Genomic DNA, 23,461 nt, shown 5'->3' with positions numbered 1-23,461 from the left:
TTTTTATCTTTAAATTAAGTGTATTCTACGAAACCACAATTTTTTACCGAATGTTCTTAAATAAATATTACTATTTTTATTTAAATAAAATTGATCATCAAGATTTCTTCTATTACAACGGCTACTACTTCTAATGTCATAACTATTCCTTTTAAAGAAGTGTCAGTTGATGATTCAATGAACAATACTGATGACGCAGAAGAGCTTAAAATTTATATAAGATTTGATTATCATTCTACTACTACAACAAATACTTCTAATGGCATAATTGTACCTTCAAATGAAATGCTATTTAACTCTTTGCGTCACAGTGGGTCGCTCAGCGATCCACATATTCTATCCCATTTTTCTGCACTTCTGTTTTATATTTATCAATTGATTAAAGGGTAATTTAATTTTGGCGTGTTCCTTATACACGATCAAGTCTAAAAGAATGGCTAAACCATAATTTGTTAATAATAAAATCATTATATACAAATGGATAACAAAAATATGTCCCTTTTATTGCACAAAATCAATTTCTACCAATTGTTCCCAACTGTTGAGATATCAACTTTTTTCTTTGCTTATTATATCCTAAACTAATCTTTAAAATTTTTTTTTGTAAAATTTCACTATAATTTTAAAAAGCTATTAATATGTTAATACTTTACAAAAATATTAGGATATATAAACAAAAGTTCTAAATAAATTGGTTTTAGAATTATTATTTATTACTTTATATTTAGTAAATATTTAATAATTTATCTACTGTAAAATATATTAAGAAATTAAATAAAGTTATCAAATATACAAATTTAGGTAAAATTTAGTTTTTTCATATTTTATTTAATCACAAGAATAGTCGGTTTCTAATCATATAATACTCATAAATAAACAATGGATAACATATGTTTATTAATTAAATTAAATGTTTTTGAAATAATAGTAAGTAAGATTTTCTAAATAACTATTTCTGAATTGGTTTTATCAATTAGTTGAATATTGCAAAAACAATTTTGGTATTTAGAATCAAATTATTTTATTATCTGGATTTCTGAATTCAATATTATGTTCTGCGACTGGAAAATGTTATAGACACATTTTATAGTAATTCGCTAATAGATTTTTATTGAATAAAAAAAATTATTAAAAACCTTGAAATTTGAATTTTGAAATATTTGATTTTTGAATATTTTTACCTTGAACAATAAAATAAAAGAGAAAGTTTCTTCGATCATCATTAAAAAACTTAATACTACTTTTCTACTTTCGTTCAAATAAAAATTGATCAGATAAAAAGGGAATAAAACCTTGAAATTGTCAAAAATAATTTATTTAATATGATGTCAGCGAGTACAGCTTGTTTATTTAAAGTGTTCCAGAAAATATGGTAATCAAATTTACAGAGCATTACAAAATAAAAACTATTTTACAGTTACAAACAATAATAATGCGACTGTTATTTATTCATTTATTATTTTATGTTTTATTTAATATTTCTGTATAAAGACTTATTATTTTTTGACTCCCTGAAAAGGAAATCATTTAGATTTCGAAACGTTGGAGTAAATATTTAAAACATTATCCGAATGTTTTCGTTTTATTTACCTTGTATTATCAAACATTTAGGACGTTAAAGATTAGTTAACCAATTATAAATTTGTTTGCAGTCTAAACTCTAAAATGAACTGTACAAAAGTCAAATAATTTTTTTGTTTTACCTTAAATTTTATAAAATGGAAAATTTTTGATCTATTAAAATAAGGTATTGCAGACTCAAGTGAGAAATAATTTTATTTAAATATATTCATACGTAAAGATAATATTAGTAAAATTTGTTTATTAACCTGACGTCAAATGAATCGCTGTGTTCATCTCAAATGTTGCAATATCAATAAATGCTTCGTTTTATTTAACTAGACATAAAAATTAGCATAAGAAGAGATATAGGATAAACATAAAAAGTATATATATTGAAACCTTAATATAATACTAGTGTTCACATTTGAGAAATTTATAAAGACAAATTCTTTCTACATTAAGGTAAGTTTTTTATTTTTATTTATATAATGGATTTATATTATAAATTTCTATAAGATAATAATATATTATAGTAAATAATGAAACAATAAAATATATGTAAAACGTATATTTATTATTTATTTATTATTATATTACTAAATGTTTTTTACTGTGTTATAAAAATAATAAATTAAATCCAAAGGAAATATTTTGAAAGCAGTTTTTATCTGTCGTGCATATATATATATATATATATATATATACTGCTATAGTGGACCACGATTAATATGTAAAAAGTTTTGTATTACACGAAGTGAGTTATCCGTGGTAGTAAAAAAAGTTTAAAATTTATTTATCAATTGTTATCTCTACATTATTATAAATATTACAACATAATTATTATTCTTATATTCTTAAAGAATTTTAAACAATTCCAGGACCTAAACATGAAGTACGTCTATATATTGCTGTACGCTCTCATTGCGCCACTCTCATATTCAATAGAGGTAAATATTTCTATTATAAATTACATTTAATTAATTGTTTATTGCAACTATAATATAAAATATTTGTTTAGAGCCATAAAAACTGGATTCATAATGATATTCAGGAACAGCCACAAACATATGATTATAAAGTTATTTCGGTTAAACATTTAATTAAAAAAAGAAGTATTAATGAATTATCAATAAAAGTAAAACTTAATGGCACAGACAAGGAATTTGTTTTGCAATGTGCAAGAGGCTATTTTGCTGGTAAAGACACAAGAGTTTGGGAAGCTGAAATAATTGGAGATAACTTTAAGTACACTCTGAAAGAAGGGGTAAGTAAATAACTATTTTTCACTGTTTCAAACTTGCCTATAGTAATTAACAATTAATATTCTTTTTGTAGATTATGGAAAAAGTAAATATATCATTCTATCAGGACGAGAAAACAAAGTCTGTAGTATCACATACAGTGAATAAAAGAGGAATTTCTGAATTTGTATGTACTGCTTTTTACTTTTTCGTAGAAAACACTATTTTTTCGTGTATAAAATAATAATTAAATATCAATTTTTCTTTCAGAATGGTATTATTAATTCTAACGTAATAATACATCCAATCAGTCATCTTATACGTAAACGTCGTGACGCTAAACCATATTCCGAGTATGAGAATGACAATATCAACAATTATCACGTAATATATAAACGAGACATTTCTTCTTTCTATGATCATGATGATAATAATGAAGAGTCTAATGAGATAACAGAAGACTTAAATTTAGAAACACCGGACATAGTGTATCCAGAAATTTTAGTATTTGTAGATATAACGCTTTATGAGTAAGTTTTAATTTTTCAATGCAATATTCAAATTTCATTTAATATTTTACTGTAAATCAATAATTGACATTATGATTTTTAGACGTTTTCAAATGGACATTGAGAAAACTGTTGCTTATACTTTAACTCTTTTTAATGGAGCTGATCTAACTTACAGAGTTATGAAAAAACCTTTAGTTCGTTTCAATATTGCTGGAATTGTTCTGTGTCGGGTAATTTGCTTTTTTAATACTGATAAAATTAACCCAATGAGAAATGGCTCATTAATATTATGTCCAATTGGCATTAAAATCGTAGTCAATTTTTTGTCAATTTAATTTCTCGAATTGACGAAAATGTGTCCCATATTTTGACCATTTTTTATAACAATTTGACATTAATTTGATGATACTATTTGTTAGTAATAATTTAATGTTTTAAACATTTTTTTTTAATTTCTTCAAATTTCAATATTTAAAATTATTTCTGAAATACTTTAACCATAAGCTATAAAGTTAATAATAGCTACAGTAATCACTTTTTGGTTGAAAAACAAAATTTAACCTTGGTAACAATATGCACGTGTAAATACACTTTATTATTTTTAATAGGGAATAAAATTATATATCGTCAAATTATCGTCAAAATTAAAAGAAAATTGACCATCGATTATAATAATAAAAATTGACTTTAAATTAATTGACTATTTCTATTTGGGTAATTATAATAAATAATTATTTTAATAGTTATTTACAAATAGTGTTAAAAGCTTATAACTTCAAAGTGATGAGCATTTGGCTCATAGAACAGCTTGTTGCTACAAAAGAAAGATAATTTAATTAGTTGTATTAAATTGTGCATTTTTCATAATTCAAGAATCAACCTGTCCCGAACAAACCGTATCATATTTTCCCGAATGTATCTACGCTATTCTCAAAGTTTATGTATAATGAACATCAATTCAAAATGGGAAAAGATTACGACATTGCTGTTTTAATGGGTTCAAATCCAGATTTCACTAGTGGAGTTGCAGGTATCACATTTTCTCAAATTAACTAGTTTGACTACAAGAAGATTACATAAGAGTTACTAAAAAAATAATTTCTCAGGTTATGCAACAGTAGGAGGGGCATGTTTAAAAAGTAATGATGAAAAAGAAATATACTCCACTGCCATTATGTTGGATGATACACTATTTTCTGGAATAAATATTGCTGCACATGAATTAGGTCATTTGTAAGTATGCGTTAAAAAATTATATATTATTATTAACCATAAATAAAGAAAAGCAGTCATCATAAGTTTTTCAGTTCATGTATAGGCATTATTAACCTTTATTACAATTTTTTATAGGTTTGGATCCCCCCATGATGGTGATTCAGCGAAGCGAAACTCCAATTTACCAGGAGCAGAAGCATGTCCAGAAGATGAAGGTTACTTGATGAGCACACGTGCTGATGCAAAGAACCAATATCATTTTTCTTCGTGCTCCAAAAAAGTTATGTCTCACTTTTTCAGGTGAGAATAAATTGTCAGAATCTGTTGTTGAACTATTTTAAAAATGTTTGTCCTAAAATACTGAATTCTTACTTTATTTCAGTCAAGAAACTGCTAAATGTCTTCTAAATAATCCAGCTGAGCATAGAAATGATGAACAAATGTTAAGAATACTGCCTGGTAAATTATTACCAATAGATGAGCAATGTCGAAGACTTGGATATGCCAAGGCAGGAGAAGTAAGCTAAAACATATAGGATTTTTTAATATTTAAGTTTACATAAAGACATTATAAATACATGTATTAATCATGAAATAAATATTAAGATTCCTTTTGTAATATAACAGTCTAAGTACTATTCATAATTATATTGTTTTAAATACTTAAATCTTTTTAGATAAATCCTAGCATTTGCTCTGGAATAAAATGTATCGCTCATAACAACACTCTGTACACTAATACGCAATGGGCACTTGAAGGAACTCCTTGTGATTTGAATAAAGTAAAAAATTCATGAACATTTCATATTTATTCAATAACTATTACATATCAGGAAATATGTTTTAATAAATCATTTAAATATTTCAGTTTTGCTTAAGAGGTGAATGTGCAGACGTACCTTTTAATGAAACTAAAGCGAACTTGGGTCCAAATATATTATTCCCACCATTTTATCATCTGCCTGGAATTAATAAATCTGCTGAAGAACAATGCAGAGAAAGAGGACATAAAGACTTTACTGAAGTTAGTTTAAATAATTTATTAATAATAATTTATAATACTATCCATCTAGCTTTAAAGTTAATTTTTATAATTGTTGTTACAGGCTTATTTTAAAGGATGTACATGTTATTGCCAAACTACGTACCCATCAGGTGAATATATCTACTATCCAAACAAAGCTCAGGATGGAACATTGTGTAATAATACAGGGGTAAATAAAAATTGTTATTAAATAATAATTTTATAGAATACCTCAAATGATTAAAAAATCCTAATACTGGATTAAAACAAGCGAAAAATATTATTTTTAATTTAACTTTAAATGTGGTTCCTTTCAATTCTGCAGTACTGTCGTTACGGAGAATGTGTGATTGAATCTCCTGATTTAACTCCTACTATAGATGAACTAACTACTACGATATCTTCTGAAGACGTAACTATTCCTTCAAATGAAGTGCCAATTGATGATTCAATTAAAAATCCTGATGACGAAGAAGAGCCAGAAAATGTTAAGAGTTCTGATGATTATACAACTACAACTACTACGTCTATTGAAATAACTATTCCTTCAAATAAAGTGCCAATTGATGATTCAATTATTAATTCTGATGACAAAGAAGAGCCAGAAAATGTTACGAGTTCTGATGATTATACAACTACAACTACTACGTCTAATGAAATAACTATTCCTTCAAATGAAGTGCCAATTGATGATTCAATTATTAATCCTGATGACAAAGAAGAGCCAGAAAATGTTACGAGTTCTGATGATTATACAACTACAACTACTACGTCTAATGAAATAATTATTCCTTCAAATGAAGTGCCAATTGATGATTCAATTAACAATCCTGATAACGTAGAAGAGCCTGAAAATGTTACAAGTTTTGATGATTATACCACTACAACTACTACGTCTAATGAAATAATTATTCCTCCTAATGAAGTGCCATTTGATGATTCAATTAATAATCCTGATGACGAAGAAGAGCCAGAAAATGTTACGAGTTCTGATGTTCACTCTGATTACGCTGATTTTGATACTACAAATGCTACTACTAATGACATAACTATTCCTTTAAATGAAGTACCAATAGATGATTCAATTAACGATACTGATGACGAAGAAGAGCCGGAAAATGTTACGAGTTCTGATGATGACTCTGATTACGCTGATTTTGATACTAGAAATACTACTATTAATGACATAACTTCAAATGAAGTACCAATTGATGATTCAAATAACAATACTGATGACGATGAAGATCCGGAAAACGTTACAAGTTTTAATGATTTTACTACTACATCTACTAATTCCAATGACATAATTATTCCTTCCAATGAAGTGCCAGTAGATGAATCAAATAATAATTCTGATGGTAAAGATGAGCCGATAATCAATATAAGATTTGATGATCCTTCTACTACTACTGCAACTTCTGCTATTTCCACTACTACTTCTGACACTGCTAATACTACTATGTCTACACAGAATGATACTATTAGCCTCGACAATAAATTAGACGTTATGACACCTGAATTTCGAATTGAGAACCAACATTGCAGAAATGCCGGAAGATTGAAATTTTTCGCTGTTAGTATTTGAATATTTAATTAAGTTCCTAATTCACAAGTAATTATTTTTTTGAAGTTCTTTTTATCTACTTATATATTTATTTTTTATTTTAGTTTACCGATAAGGAATGTGTTTTCGCCTGTGTAAATGAAAACGACACTATATTTAATTACCTTGAAAATTATGACTCATTCAATTCCAATGAAACAACAAATTTACTAACCGACCTAAAGTACACAGAAGTATTGGCTCAAGATGGATATGAATGCGGGAATAATAAAGTAAGAAACAGTTCAACCCTCTGCCTATCCAAACTTATCCTAACTTTATCTGTTTTAAATGTAATTCCCATAGATCCTCTTCAGGCTACCTAAATGCCGTTATTTTGTCGATAATTTTCAACTGAGCACGTAGAGGGTTAACTACTTTTAATTTTTCTTGCTGTTATTGTACTTTTGAGTAACAACATTTGTACACATATTTATGTTTTTTAAATCCTTTCTATTTCTTTTAGTATTGCCAAGCTGGAAAATGTGACAATAAGGCAGATTCTGGTAGCACTTTAAGTTCTACTAAATCAGCTGACAACTCGAATCAAGATGATTTGTTAATATCTTATCAAGAAAAACTTCAGTCGCTGGGTGATATGTACGTTTGGACTGATGAAGTATGTAAAAACTTTGGAGCATCAGGTGCTTTGGAAGTTAGTATTCGAATATTTTTGTATTTATTTTTTAATTAATAATTTATAGAAGAAATAGCATATTTACTTTTAATTAATCAATCTACTTTTTGCTAAGGTTGCTCCAATCGATTGTGTCCTGCAATGCAAGACGTTATTATTGAACGTAAATGACTTTAATCATCGTAATACTTTGCAAGTCAAAAATTACACCACACAAGCCCCAAATAATTTTCCCTGCAGAAATAATGGAGTAAGTTTGTATTTTTTGTTTAAAAAACGTTTACACTTTAGAAACTAGAATGTTAATTGTATTTCTTTCTTAATTTCTGACTATAAACAGAGACTATAAGGGCATAATGTAACGTTTAATTTCTGACTTTTTAATTTACAGTCATGCTTTGATGGTAAATGTGTGGTTCATTCTAACGACTCAGTTAAAGGCAACCTATTGAACACAACTTCTAATAACGTTCCGAATTCTAATGATTCACCTCCTTCCGTCGATAGTGTGACGCCTGCTCTAGATGAAACAAATTCTGAAGATGTCACAAGTTCAACTGATGCTAATAATACAACTTTGGCTTCTTCGGATGTTGCAACAAATTCTGATACCAGCACAATTTCAACTACTACAATTTCTTCTTCAGATTATATAACCATTTTTTCAAGCTCAACAACACCTCATAATTTAATAAACAATAGTGATAATATTACAGAATTAGACAGAACAACACCTATTAATGTAGATAATACAGAAACGTCTACATCTCATGGTATTATTAGCTTCGATGATACTTCAGATGTTGAACCTGTTGATAATAAATTTGAGAATGAACATTGCAAAACAGTTGGACCATTAGAATTTTATGCAGTTAGTATTCGCTAATATCTGTAAAGATTCCGCTGATCTTAGGAGGACTCTTGTCTGCAGCAAGTTTAAAGGTCTAAAAAATATATAAAATGATTTTTTATAATATTTGAATCTTTTAAACCACTAGACTTCCTGTAAACTTGCTGGCAAGGCTGGAGTTCTCATAAAGTTTGCAGATACTCTGTGGACTATTTTACATTTGTTAACAATTCTAACAAACTTGACAAAACTAAATTCTCAACTTCAATTATGTTTTTGTTATTATAGTTTACTAATGACGATTGTGTTTTCGCCTGCAAAAATCGAACTGATACTACATCTAACAAGATGGATTATCTTGACTCATATTATGAATTTACAGGAGAATTGCCAGATTACGTATCTGTGTCTGCTCCAGATGGATATAACTGCGGAAACAATGGGGTAAGAGACTATTATTTTTTACTATAGTTAGTTAGTTTTTTACTATAGTTTATACTAATCATAATCTTCATAGTTCCATCATCTGTATTTTTGTCAGCAACACTTTCATTTACTATTCTTTTTATTTTTGCAGTATTGTCTGGGTGGACAGTGTGTCGAAAGGACTGATAATGATAGCAATACAAGTTCTACTGATTTTACTAACTCAATGAAAGAATCCACAACTCCTGAAAGCGTCGAGAATTCTAGCCATTTTAATTCTTCTTCCTCTGATGGCGTCACGAGTTCTTTAAATACAACACCTAGTGTTTTAATTACGAATGACGATAGTTCTGATAATAACACAATTTTTAATGTCATTAATGACTTTAAAGAATCAACAACTCCTGAAAGTATTTTAGATTCTAATAATGTAACTACACCTCAAAGTGATACAATTTTTGATGCTCCAAAACCTGTGGGCCAGGAATTACAAATTATGAATGAACAGTGCGAGCGAGCGCAAGAAGGTTACTTTTTCACGGTTAGTATACGAATGTCTAATTCACTATACTATTTTTACAAAAATTCAAATAATCATATTCTTTCAGCTTCTTCCAAATAAATGTTTTATAGGGTGCATTCTTGACAAGTACATGGCATACCATCCCGATAAAGATAATGATACCACTTATCAAGCAATTCGTGATAATTATATATTTTTCCAAGAGTATAAAGAAGTTGTCGTTCAAGATGGATTTAAATGCACAAATAATAAAGTAAGAAATATTTAAACTTTTGAATTTTATTTTTTTAAACTTAAATTTAATATTAAATGCATTTGTTATTCTTTACAATTTTTGTCTTGTTTATTGTTTTAGTATTGTCTAGGTGGACAATGTGTTGAAAGAACTACTACTGATAGCAATACAAGTTCTACTGATTTCACTAAAACAGTCGAAGAATCTACAACTCCTAAAGGAGTCGAGAATTCTACTGATTTTTCATCTTCTTCTTCTGATAGTAACACAAATTCTCTAGATTCAACAACACATCGTGATTTAATTACGAATGACGATAGTTCTGATTATAACACAATTTCTAATGACATTGATGACTTTGAAGAATCAACAACACCTGAAAGTATTTTAGATGTTAATGAAGTAACTACACCTCAAAATGGTACTACGTCTGATGCTCCAAAACCTGTGGACCAGGAATTACAAATTCTGAATGAACAGTGCGAACAAGCGAATGAAGGTTACTTTTTCATAGTAAGTATACGAATGCTTAATTCAATTTGGTACATACATATATAGTATTTTTCCAAAAATCTATATAATCATATTCTTTCAGCTTCTTCCAAATAAATGTTTCATAGCGTGCACCCTTGACAAGTACTTGGCATACCATCCTGATAAAGAGAATGATGACAATTATCAAACAATTCGTGAAATTACTATGTTTCTCGAAGAATATAAAGAAGTTGTCATTCATGATGGATTTAAATGCAAAGATAATGGAGTAAGAAATGTGTTACCTTTATGAATTACATTTTTTAAACTTTAATTTAATTGCATTTGCAATTCTTTACAATTTTTGTTTTGTTTATAATTTTAGTATTGTCTAAGTGGACAGTGTGTCGAAAGGACTATTACTGATAGCAATACAAGTTCTACTGATTTTACTGACTCAGTGAAAGAATCCACAACTCCTAAAAGATTCGATAATTCTAGTGATTTTAATTCTTCTTCCTCTGATGGCGTCACGAGTTCTTTAAATACAACACCTCGTGTTTTAATTACGAATGATGATAGTTCTAAAAATAACACAATTTCTAATGACATTGATGACTTTAAAGAATCAACAACACCTGGAAGTATTTTAGATGTTAATGATGTAACTACACCTCAAAGTGGTACTACCTCTGGTACTTCAGATCCTGTGGACAAGGAATTACAAATCATGAATGAACAGTGCGAGCGAGCGAAAGAAGGTTACTTTTTCGGGGTCAGTATACAAACATTTAATTCACTTTGGTATACATATATAATATTTTTCCAAAAATTTAAATAATGATATTCTTTCAGCTTCTTCCAAATAAATGTTTCATAGCGTGCACTCTTGACAAGTACTTGGCATACCATCCTGATAAAGATAATGATGACACTTATCAAGCAATTCGCAATGATTATGTATTCTTCCAAGACTATAAAGAAATTGTTGTTCAAGATGGATTTAAATGCAAAGATAATGGAGTAAGAAATATATTACCTTTATTAATTAAATTTTTTAATCTTTAATTTAATTTTAATTGCATTTGTAAGTTTTTAAAATTTTTGTCTTGTTTATTTTTTTAGTATTGCCAAAGTGGGCAGTGTGTTGAAAAGACTGATTCTGATACCCTAGATAAAATGGCACCCCCCTCATTAGAATCTGATGATTTTAATACCAATGTTGATAGTGACACAATATCATCACCTATTGATACGGTTAATAAAGAATTATCCAGACCAGAAGATAATATTAACTCTAATACTTTAAATTCTCCACATAGAGAATTACAAATTCTGTACGAACAGTGCAACCAATACGGATTATATTATTTCTTCAGTGTTAGTATAAAAACCATTTAATCTTGGTCCTATGTATTGTTTATTTAATATGCATTTAAATAATATTTTATTATTCTTTCAGCCTCTTGAAAATAACTGTGTGATAGCCTGTACAGCTTCTAAAGACTTGGAATACCATCCCAATAAACAAAATGATTACTTTTATGAACAGATCAGAATGTTTAGTATACAATACGAAGAATACAGCCAAATTCCCGTTCGGGATGGATTGAAATGTAGTGATAATGGAGTAAGGAATTAATTTTACTTTCAAGACATTGAATTTTTTTGAAACGTGGCATTTATAAGTTTGATTTTCATTTTTTTTTTCTTTATTATTTTAGTATTGTCAAAGTGGTAAATGTTTGAAAAAGACTACTTCTGGTGTTTCTTCACTCTTGTCTAAGGATGCTCTTATTGAATTGGCTAATAACGAATGCCAAAAAATTGGAACATTAGGTGCTTTCAATGTTAGTATTTAAATAATTTATATCTGTTTATGTATACTATTTATCTATTTAGAAAATTACATATTTAATATTCATTCTTTGTTAGATCTCTTCGATTGATTGTGCCTTAAATTGCATGGAGATAAATATCTATTCAAGATCTTTTACAATTAACCAGAAACTTGCTCCTAATGGATTTCCTTGCAGTAATAATGGAGTTAGTTTGCTTTTTATATTTATTTAAAATATGATGTTTATTCTTACACATTTTAATATAAACTGTTTTTCAGATTTGTAACGAGGGAACCTGTCTACGAATTTTCTAACGGAGCTTTAAATATTAAACAAAAATATTGGAGAAAAGAAACAATAGTTCTGAATCAAATGGTTTTAGAATTATTATTTATAACTGTATATTTACTAAATATTTAATTATTTATCTACTGTAAAATATATTGCGAAATTAAATAAAGTTAACATGTATATTTAAATAAAAATTAGTTTTTCTATATTTTAAATAATCCTAATTGTATAATACTTCTAACAACACAATTGGTTATATTTGTATTTTACTTTACAAATGTTTTTTATAATTTTTACAAACTTTTCAATAGATAAAGTATAACATTATTTTGTTTCTTAAAATTAGATTCAATGTTTTTGAAACAAGAGTGATACGTTGGTAAATTTTTAAAATATTTAAATTAATTTAAACATATATGATTAAATTAATTATTTATTACACTATCAAAAGTCTAGATAAACAGAGAATAATAGATACAATTAAAATTATGAATTATTATACGTTTATTTAAAATTAAGTCAAATGAGTTTGTTGATATTAAATATTAGAATATCAAAAGATACATAACTTTATTAAACCAGATAAGAAAATTAACATTAGAAAAATATAATAAAAATCAAGAATTTATATAAATTTTTTTATTATTTTTGTAGTTAAACTTAAATTGTTTCAAAAATTAAAATTTTTCTAATCGATCGCAATACTCTGAAGAAGTTTATTTTTTAATACTTTTGAAAGTTTTATATAAAATTACATAGTTTTCTAATTGTACAATACTTTTAAATAAACAATGAATAACTACTGTATATTATTTTTCACATTCGTTATACAATTTTTACACACATTTCAGGTAAATTTTTCTATTTGAAATTTTAATATTCATTAAGAAGTTTATAATTACACGAAAGTAAGTAACATTAAAATAAATAAATTGTTTAGATCCAGGAACACATAACTGATACAGATTCTCCGATATTAGTCCAAACATTTTTGGATGATAAAAAATTTTCAGCACTTGATTATAAACTAATTTCGGTTAAGCATTCAATTCGCAAAAGAAGTATTAATAAATTATCAATCAGGGTAAAAATTAATGGCACTGATAAAGAGATTGTTCTACAAGACTTAAAAGGCTATTTTGCTGGTAAAGATACAAATGTTTGGTTAGCTAAAAAAGATGGCAATAAATTTACCTACACGTTGCAAAAAAATGTAAGTACAACATTTATTTCTTATGGTTTTCGTGATTTAGTTTTCTTAATTCAATGTTGTGTGTGCAGGTTCTGGAAAATGTTAATGTTACATTTTATAGAGATGAGAAAACACAATCTATCATATCTCATACAATAAATAAAAGAGGAATATCAGAATTCGTAAGTGAATGTTCAGTATGCAATTATTTAAATTACTTAGAAACAATGTGTTGATGCACTTTGTTTTGTAAAAACTTAAAAATAAATAAAGAAGAAGGAAGCAAGGCGGATTTTATCTAGAGATTTCTGCACCGATGATATTTACCGACACTTTATAGCCTAAAGCCAAACCACAGGAGAAATAGGGCAAAATCTTATTCGGCGGACGATCTTTCTGATCTCAAAAATTCTGGAAAGAATGACAAGAATCAAACTTCTTCAATAACACTATGCACTCATCTTTTGTTTGTATCTTGGCTACCTGGTTTGAGTCTGAGCTAAAAAGTGTCTGTAAATGTCGGTGCAGAAATCTCTATATATATCCTGTCTTGCTTATAAGTAGAAATTTTTTCAGGCTGGTATTATTGATTCTGACCAAGTAATACTTCCAATAAAATCTTATATTCGTAAACGTCGTAATATTTTATCAAAAAAAATCTATGAATCTGTAAAGGACAACACCAATAACCTTCATGTAATTTATAAACGTACAGTACCTCCTGTCAATATGGATACTAATACTACTTCGTATGAGTTTAATGAGAAAACTAAATTAAATTTAAAAAGACCTACCATAGTGTATCCAGAAATATTATTATATATAGATAAAACTCTCTTTGAGTAAGTTCTGACATTATTTTTAATTCGTTCAGCAAATTCATTAAATATTTACAAAATAAATTTAATTAAACAGTTACTTTCTAATTATTTATTTGTTATTAGACATTTTAATAGTGATATTGTCAAAACTGTGGCTTATATTCTAACTTTTTGGAATGGAGTAGATCTTCGTTTTAGAAGCATGAGAAATCCCTTAGTTCGTCTAAACATTGCTGGAATTATTATATGTCAGGTATTATTATCCTTCCCTTGCAGTATTAAGTATCACACAATATTAAACAGATCAGTTTTAGTTACATTACGTCTAGTTTATTCCTAATTTTTTAGAGAAATATAAATTATAAAATTATTTAACAATTCAAGGATCAAGTTGTACCAAGAAATCCGTTTGTAATCGATGATTTAACACTATCCACGTTTGGTAAATTTATGTACAATGAAGATCAATTTAAATTGAGAAAAGATTACGATATTGCAGTTTTAATGGGTTCGGATCCGAATTACGAAGAAGGCAAAGATGGTTAATAAAAGTATTATTAAAAAGTTTTTGAGTAATTCTACTTAATTACTAAGAAAGAAATACAAATAACAGAATAAAGAAATTCTAAAGAAGAAATAAAATTTTTAAGGTACAGCACATAGAGCAGGATCTTGTTCGAATAATTCAGAAGAAAAAGAGATAGAATCCACCATGACCATTTTGGATAATTCTGAATTATTTGCGATTAATACTGCTGCACATGAACTAGCTCACTTGTAACTATTTTTTTATATTTAAACTTTAAATTTTTTAATTTAATTACTAATCTAATTAGTTCAAAAATAAAAAATTTAATAAAAACAAAACAATTTAGCCTTTTTTTATGTTTAGATTTGGAGTTCCTCATGATGGTTATAAAGCATATACAGCTTTAGGTGGACCAGGAGCAGAAGCATGTTCTGCTAATGACGGTTTCATGATGGGCAACACTCGTTATGATTTAAATCAATTTTATTTTTCATCGTGCTCCAAAGAAATAATGTCCCTCTTCTTTAGGTTTTTAATAATTATTATACTTTTTAGAATAAAGAAAGAAATTATTAGTTCTAGTAAAATTTCTTTTCAGACGCTATTTCAAGTCATATTTACATTGATTTGAAATTTGAAAATTTTAGATTAATATCTTCGAATCTCGTTTCAGTCACGAGAGGGCTAATTGTCTTCGTAACAATCCAGCTGATAATAGAAATGACAAACAAATATTAAGAATATTACCTGGTAAATATATGACAATAGATCAGCAGTGCCAAAAAAGAGGATTTCTCAAAGCTGATAAAGTAAGATCATGATTATTAAATTTTATTGAACTATTTATTAAAACTTAGACGTGATTCCTTTGATCGACAAGTCGATTTATATTTTTGACATACTTGTAAGTTTATATAAAATTTTTAGGCTTCTATTAATATGGGTGATTTATTTCAGATAATTCCAGATATTTGCTTAGAAATAAGATGCATTAATGAGAACAACACCTGGATAGTTTCAGTACCAGCACTTGAAGGAACTCCCTGTGACTTCGAAAAAGTAAAAACAAATTAAGAATTATACTTTTTAGTAATTAAAGAAAATGGTGTAATTATAATAACTTAATTGTATTAAATTTAACATATTTTATTCAAATTAAATTTTAGTTCTGCTTAAGAGGAAAATGTGTAAGAGTGACATTTAATAGTGACAATGCAGGTATAGAAGCATTATTCCCGCCACTTTATCATATGCCTGGTTTTAATAAATCTGCTGTTGAACAATGCAAAGAAGATGGAGTAACAAACATTATCAGAGTTAGATTTTATAATTAATAAAAACTGTTTTAGTTTATATATTTATAGTAATATTTTTCATTTTTGAAATTCTTGTTTTAGTCATTTTTCGATAATTGTAAATATTACTGCAAATTTGCGGATTCTGAAGGAGAAATGTGGGTGCAATCATCAGCAGCACAGGATGGAACATCGTGTAATGGAAATGGGGTAAGAATAAAGAAGCATTTACTACCAACTACTATTTAAATTGTTTGTAACTAATAATTCTAAATATTAATTAATCCTAACTAATTAATAGTTTTTAATGCATGTAAAATGTGAATTATTGCTTCCTCATATTGCTTCCTCATAAAGGAAGCCTTATAGTGATGTCGATTTCCGAATTTTTTAGAATCAATTATTTTTACAAATTTTCAAGTGTAGTATATATAATTCGTCGAGAGGAACAAATGTCCGGATGTATGTGTGTATGTATGTGTGTGTGTGTGTGTGTGTATGTCACCGATTCTTGTGGACAAATTTTCTCTTACACGTCTTGACGGATTTTGATAAAATTTTGTAGGTGTATTACGGTCATGAATACTAAAAATCAGACAGAAGGATTTTCAAAAATATCTAAAAAAAAATTTTTTTTCAACAATTTTTTAATTTTTGAAAAAATTAATTTTTGGATTTTTTAAAATAACTTTTTTCTATATTAAAATTTTTATTAATTCTTGTCAAAATTGCATTCCTGACATAAAAACGAATCGATTCATGTATATAAAGTATATATTTTATCAATATTTATAGAATTAATAAATATTTTAGATTTTCATAAAAAAATTGAAATTTTATTTTAATACTTTAAATAATTATTCTATAATAAAAAAATTGAATAATTAATTTTTTTTCAGGGTACTTTACCCGGTAGAAACTTTCTATTAAAACTATTATGAAAATGACCATAACGTTCACATTTTTTTACCTAGAGAGTTAAAAATTGGCACACGTATATTTTTACGCGTAGATCACACGAGAAATATAGCTAATGCGATTTATTAATTATATTTAATAAACTATTATAATTATTTAACTTTTAAAATTATATATAATAATATATATTGAGGAAGCTTAATGGTCATGAAATGAACAACTTGTTATTCTAATTTTTAATTATTATTTTCAATCTCATAGTACTGCCGAAATGGAAAATGTGTATAGATAATCATTTTACAACCGCTAAATAGAGAAATACTAACAGAATTTGTTTAAACAATTTTTATCCAGAGCAGCAGAATTTCGTATTCAATAAGGTAAACCTTATTTAAAATTTCGAATCCGAATTAAAAAGGAAAATAAATAATTAAATATTTTAATGTACATGTAAACATTTTTAAATAAAAAACTTGATAATTTTTTTTTAAACAATAATGTTTTTTATTTCAAGGGAACCATATTTAAATTATTATTAAGAATTTTGTAGTACATGTGTAGAAATAACAACAGTTTTATCACTTTGATCCATAAAAACTACTGATACATACAATTATACGTTGGAATTTAATCTAAAAAAAATTTCCATAATAACTAATCATTTTGAATTTTTAAGCAATATACAGACAGACGTCTGATTTTATTAATAAGGACATTGAAGGAAATGAATTTACCATTCGGTATTAATGTTAAAGGATAGAAGAAGTTTAACAATCACTCCGAATCAATTTTTATAAACTTTATTTTTTGTATCGACATCATCGCTGCCCGAATACAGAAACCAAAAATTTAGTATAAGTTATAGTATGTAAGAAAATTTCCACGAGGACACTTGTAACGCTAGTATTAAGGCAAAAGAGGAGTGTATAAATAAATAAAATAAAACTATATGAGCCCACGACCTTTATATTGACGGAAGACTGTCTTGACCACTGAGATAAATGTCCTCTATAGGCAACAAGTTGAAACTTTTTAAAATATAAATATATTTTCTTAAACTTAAAATGTTAACAAGTAAAGTCCTCAAATTTAAATTTAAATTAAATTTCAATTTTAAGTCCTCAATTTATTTACTTTATTCCTTTGTCTTAAAAAAACTCATTAAAAACAGGCGAATACTTCTTTTAAAATTAACAAAATATAACGGATAGTATAAAAAAAGCATATTTTTGAGGTGTTACAAGACAGAGTGGAGCTTGTACAGAGTAAATTGATTTGGAGATGGTTTTGCTTCCTCATAAAGGAAGCCTTATAAAGATGTCGATTTCCGAATTTTTTAGAATCAATTATTTTTACAAATTTTCAAGTGTAGTATATATAATTCGTCGAGAGGAACAAATGTCCGGATGTATGTGTGTATGTATGCGTGTGTGTGTGTATGTATGTGTGTGTGTGTGTGTGTGTATGTCACCGATTCTTGTGGACAAATTTTCTCTTACACGTCTTGATGGATTTTGATAAAATTTTGTAGGTGTATTACGGTCATGAATACCAAAAATCAGACAGAAGGATTTTCAAAAATATGTAAAAAAAAATTTTTTCAACAATTTTTTAACTTTTGAAAAAATTAATTTTTGGATTTTTTAAAATAACTTTTTTCTATATTAAAATTTTCATTAATTCTTGTCAAAATTGCATTCCTGACATAAAAACGAATCATTTTATGTATATAAAGTATATATTTTATCAATATTTATAGAATTAATAAATATTTTAGATTTTCATAAAAAAATTGAAATTTTGTATTTTTGAAATTTTATCTTAATACTTTAAAACATTAATTTTTATTTTGATTTATTAAAAAGAAGATTTATTAATTATATTTAATTATACTTCCCGCCTCGTTCTCGGGATTACAATAAGTAGTATCGTTTCTACTCACTCGCGCCGCCACAATTCAGAGTCAAAGCAAAAAGGGACTGTTCCTCTCGCCCCTCTATCGGTCCTTCGCCATCTTGTTCATTCGTTTTTTTGTGCTTCGCGTCGTCACATCACATTTTCACAAAATGGGAAAATCAGGTAAACACCGTTCAAAAAAATCAACGAAAAATGATTATAAGCGTTTAGAAAGGGAAGTGGAACGTCTGAGAAGAAGAATAAATGGACGAAAACGTCCATCTTCGTCATCGGAGTCAGATTATTCGGGCAGCTGTCCGTCTGCAAAATTGAGAAGAGCGTCATGTAGTTCGGAGCATTCTTCTCATTCTGAATCGAGAGGACAAATACACAATCGACAGAATAGAGTTCGTTCACGTTCCCGTTCCTGTTCCGCATCAGTTCGAGTCGCATCTCACAGTGCTGGTCAACCAGGTAATTTTAGTAATTGATAATACATATTTAGACGGTATAGCTCATTCTAAAGGTGAGAAAAAGCCGATCTCTTGACTGGTGAGCCTGCGCACAAGTGCAGGACAAATCCAGATCACACAACTTGTATATATGTATATATATGTAACAAAAGTGAGGTTAAAAGCCTGCACATAAGTGCAGGACTAATCCAAATAATGTTATTATTTTCAGACAAAGAGGTTAGAAATGACAAAAAGACCAGTCCAAACAAACTAACGCTTCCGTTTCAAAAAAGCTGGATATTCTTGGAGAGAATCCTTCTTCTAATGAACAAAAAGAAATTAAATTACATCCGGACCTCGTGGCTAGATGGAAACATTGGATGTCTTCTGGAATAACCGAATCAGTTAAAGACGATTTATTAAAAAATTATCCTAGAAAAGGAGACTGCTTATTAGAGCCTCCTCAATTAAATCCCGAAATAAAAACTCCAATGACTGATGTTGCAAAAAAGAGGGATGATCATTTCCAAGACTTGCAACGCTTGGTCGGTTCTGCTTTGTCCTCAGTTGGACTTGCGATTTCAGATTTGCTCGGAGAAGAGGAATTCGATCCTTTTAAACAGTTACAACTACTTTCTGATGCGGGAAAACTTCTCACAGAGATGTTTCATTCAATTTCAGTGGCCAGGCGTGCCTTTATTACTCCTGGATACACAAAAGTAGTACGAGATATATTGGAGAGTGCAACAGATAATCCAGCCTTTCTTTTCGGCGATAAATTAAACGAAAAAGTAACGGAAGCGAAAACTTTCGAAAAACTGGGCAGAGATATGAAAGGCATACAAGGAAATAAAAATAATTCTTCGAGGCAGCCTTTAAACTCCAGGAGCTCATCCCTGAGGAAACCCGAGACTTCGCGGATGAGCAGGGGATACTTATCTCGAATGAACCATCCGGACTACAAGAGATCCAAGTCAACAGCGGCACCAACATCGCGACGTCATCAAGCCACTTCGAATTACCCGAAGTTCCTGAAACCTGCAACGCGTCAGAAACAATAGAGGTATGTAGTGCCGGTAGGCTTAAAGGTTTTGTAAAAAACTGGCAAATTATTACGCACGACAAGTTTGTCCTTAATTGTATACAAGGGTTTAAAATACCTTTTGAAAATCTTCCAATACAATCATCTCAACCAGTAGAAAGGAATTGGTCAGAAAAGGAAACCGTAGCTTTGAGGTCTGAAATTAGTAAACTTAGAAATATGGGTGCAATAGTCATTAGTTCTCCAATAAAAGATCAGTTTTTGTCGCCTTATTTTTTAGTCGATAAACCAGACAAAACTAAACGTTTTATTTTCAACTTGCAATCCTTAAATAAGTTTATCAAAGTGCCTCATTTTAAAATCGAGGACTTACGAACAGCTTGTAAGTTAGTAGACAAGAACTATTATATGTGTCATTTAGATTTAAAAGACGGATTTTTTCATATACCCATTCACACAGAACACAGAAAGTTTCTAAGGTTTATATTCGAAGGTGTCATATACGAATTTGTTTGCTTGCCATTTGGGTTGAACATTAGTCCGTATATATTTACAAAAACTTTAAAACCAGTAGTAAATTATTTGAGAGATAAGGGTTTTCTATCGGTTGTCTATCTTGATGATTTTCTGCTCCTAGCAAATAATTATGAGAATTGTCTCATTAATGTCAATACAACGATAGAATTTTTAGAATCTATAGGGTTTTCAATAAATTACAAAAAATGTCATATAACACCTTCAAAAATTTGTCCTTTTTTGGGTTTTTTGATAAATTCAAATAATTTAACCGTTGAATTACCGTCTGAAAAAAGAAAATCTTTACATTCTCAACTTGATAAATTTTGTTCGAAAACAACATGCACCATAAGAGAATTTGCACAGATTTTAGGTCGCTTGGTAGCAAGTTGTCCAGCAATAGCTTATGGTATGGCTCACACTAAGAGTTTAGAAAGAACAAATTTTTGGAATTAACTTTGACAAATGGCGATTACGATAAAAGAATGAAAATCCCTGATTCTTCATTCTCAGAATTTCATTGGTGGATGGATCGGCTACCTTACTCTATAAATCAGATAAGACAGTTTAAGTTTGTTCGGGAAATTTATACAGATGCTTCAAAAACAGGGTGGGGAGCGTCGTACGAATCTGAAAAGATTCACGGGTTTGGAATGAAACAGAAAAATTAAATCATATTAATTACTTAGAAATATTAGCCGTATTTTGGGGATTAAAATCATTTGCAGAAGATCTGTCTAACTGTGAAATTTTACTACGGGTGGACAATACCACGGCTATTGCGTATATCAACAAGATGGGAGGAATTCAATTTCCCCATCTTAATGATCTAAGTAAACAAATTTGGAATTGGTGCGAAAAAAGGAATATCTGGGTTTTCGCATCCTATATTCCTTCAAAAGAGAATTGTATAGCAGACGAACAATCAAGGTTAAAGAATTTGGACACAGAATGGGAGCTAAATGATTTTGCTTTCAATAAAATTGTTAGAACGTTTTTTAAACCGGAAATCGACCTTTTCGCGACAGATAACAACGCTAAATGTCGCGCATTTTGCTCCTGGGAAAATTCACGTTACGCTATAGCAATGGACGCTTTTACTATTTCTTGGTCCAATAAATTATTTTACGCGTTCCCTCCTTTCTCGATGATCTTACGAACGCTAAAAAAGATAAAAACTGATCAAGCACAAGGCATTGTTATAGTTCCTATGTGGACCTCACAGCCGTGGTTTCCTGTGTTTCGATCACTGTTAGTTCAAGAACCTATAATATTTAAACCTACTCTTAACCTTGTAATATCTCCTTGCAGAACTCGAGCGCATCCACTAGCCAAAACGCTTTCCCTGGCTGCAGGGCTCTTGTCAGGGAAAGTTACGCAAGAAGACAGCTTCCGGAAAACACTATAGACGTTCTATTAGCATCTTTAAGTGACTCTACATTTAAACAATATAATTGCGCGTTAAGAAAATGGTGGGTTTATTGTAAAAATAAAAACTTAGACGTTTTCGATCAAGATTCGAATAGCATATTAAGTTTCTTAACAGAAGAGTTTAACAACGGATCTTCATACGGATCTTTAAACACCATTCGTTCAGCTATATCTCTCATATCTAACAAAAAAGTATCAGATCTTGTAATGGAACGATTTTTTCGAGGGATATTTAAACTAAAACCAAGTAGAGCAAAATATAATAGAACTTGGAATGTGTCTTCAGTTTTGGACAAAATAGCAAAATGGTTTCCACTCGACGAATTAGATTTAAAAACACTTACACAAAAACTAATTATACTCTTGGCTTTAGGAACCGGTCATCGAGTACAAACTTTTTCACTGATTTCGTTAGATGCTATTGTTTTTTCGAATAATGATGTTGAGATAAAAATCGAAAGCCTTGTAAAAACATCTAGACCTGGTGCGTGTCAACCCTGCTTAGTTCTTCCATTTTTCACTGAAAAACCCGAACTTTGTGCTGCTTTAACTTTAAGAAATTATCTCGAGAGAACAGAATCCTTAAGAGGAGAAGAAAAATGTTTATTTATTAGTTTTCAAAAACCACATAAAGCAGTAGGGACACAAACGATAAGTCGTTGGATAAAGGAGGTACTTCATTCATGTGGCGTTGATAGAAACTTCAAAGCCCATAGTACCCGCCACGCGTCCACCTCGAAAGCTTTCGAGAAAGGTCTAGATATAAGAGTAATTCAAAATACCGTAGGTTGGTCACAAAACTCATCGACGTTTGCTAAGTTCTACAACAGGCCAATCATGGAATCTGAAAGTTTCTTTAATGTTGTAATCAACAACTAATTTACTAAGTTTCCTTAATGTTATAATCAGTAATTAATTTACTTAATCGAGG

The 23,461-nt window shown here is 28.7% G+C and overlaps 2 protein-coding genes across 2 annotated transcripts; both read left to right on the top strand.

Annotated features, from left to right (window-relative positions):
• The first annotated feature begins 2,002 nt into the window (after positions 1-2,002).
• On the top strand, positions 2,003-12,602 carry LOC122503677. Its single transcript, XM_043614308.1, has 30 exons — positions 2,003-2,025; positions 2,442-2,510; positions 2,582-2,827; positions 2,899-2,991; positions 3,075-3,334; positions 3,417-3,546; positions 4,190-4,346; positions 4,423-4,549; positions 4,667-4,831; positions 4,914-5,049; positions 5,209-5,313; positions 5,400-5,555; positions 5,638-5,745; positions 5,881-7,128; positions 7,224-7,391; positions 7,625-7,813; positions 7,911-8,045; positions 8,187-8,666; positions 8,934-9,089; positions 9,223-9,612; positions 9,680-9,847; positions 9,950-10,342; positions 10,425-10,592; positions 10,689-11,078; positions 11,159-11,326; positions 11,429-11,683; positions 11,766-11,933; positions 12,028-12,153; positions 12,239-12,349; positions 12,423-12,602. The coding sequence occupies exons 2-30, from the start codon at positions 2,451-2,453 to the stop codon at positions 12,456-12,458; spliced, it is 6,492 nt and encodes a 2,163-aa protein (XP_043470243.1). The 5' UTR covers positions 2,003-2,025; positions 2,442-2,450; the 3' UTR covers positions 12,459-12,602.
• A 6,654-nt stretch (positions 12,603-19,256) lies between these two features.
• Positions 19,257-22,523, top strand: LOC122503681. The gene is made up of 4 exons (XM_043614313.1): positions 19,257-19,560; positions 19,771-19,778; positions 19,835-20,604; positions 22,411-22,523. Exons 1-3 carry the CDS (start codon positions 19,257-19,259, stop codon positions 20,600-20,602), a joined length of 1,080 nt encoding a protein of 359 aa, XP_043470248.1. The 3' UTR covers positions 20,603-20,604; positions 22,411-22,523.
• The last annotated feature ends 938 nt before the right edge of the window (positions 22,524-23,461 follow it).

This window comes from Leptopilina heterotoma, unplaced genomic scaffold, assembly GCF_015476425.1.
Source record: "Leptopilina heterotoma isolate Lh14 unplaced genomic scaffold, ASM1547642v1 Lhet_268, whole genome shotgun sequence".
Taxonomy (NCBI): Eukaryota; Metazoa; Arthropoda; class Insecta; order Hymenoptera; family Figitidae; genus Leptopilina; species Leptopilina heterotoma.
This window is presented reverse-complemented; position numbering and strand designations above follow the sequence as displayed.

Bases quoted from the DNA above. Each gene is read 5' to 3' on its own strand.
- LOC122503677 (XM_043614308.1), top strand. From the start codon at position 2,451: ATGAAGTACGTCTATATATTGCTGTACGCTCTCATTGCGCCACTCTCA. The intron at 4,550-4,666 runs GTAAGTATGCGT...AATTTTTTATAG, and splicing joins GCACATGAATTAGGTCATTT to GTTTGGATCCCCCCATGATG. The intron at 9,848-9,949 runs GTAAGAAATATT...TTATTGTTTTAG, and splicing joins TTAAATGCACAAATAATAAA to TATTGTCTAGGTGGACAATG.
- LOC122503681 (XM_043614313.1), top strand. From the start codon at position 19,257: ATGGGAAAATCAGGTAAACACCGTTCAAAAAAATCAACGAAAAATGAT.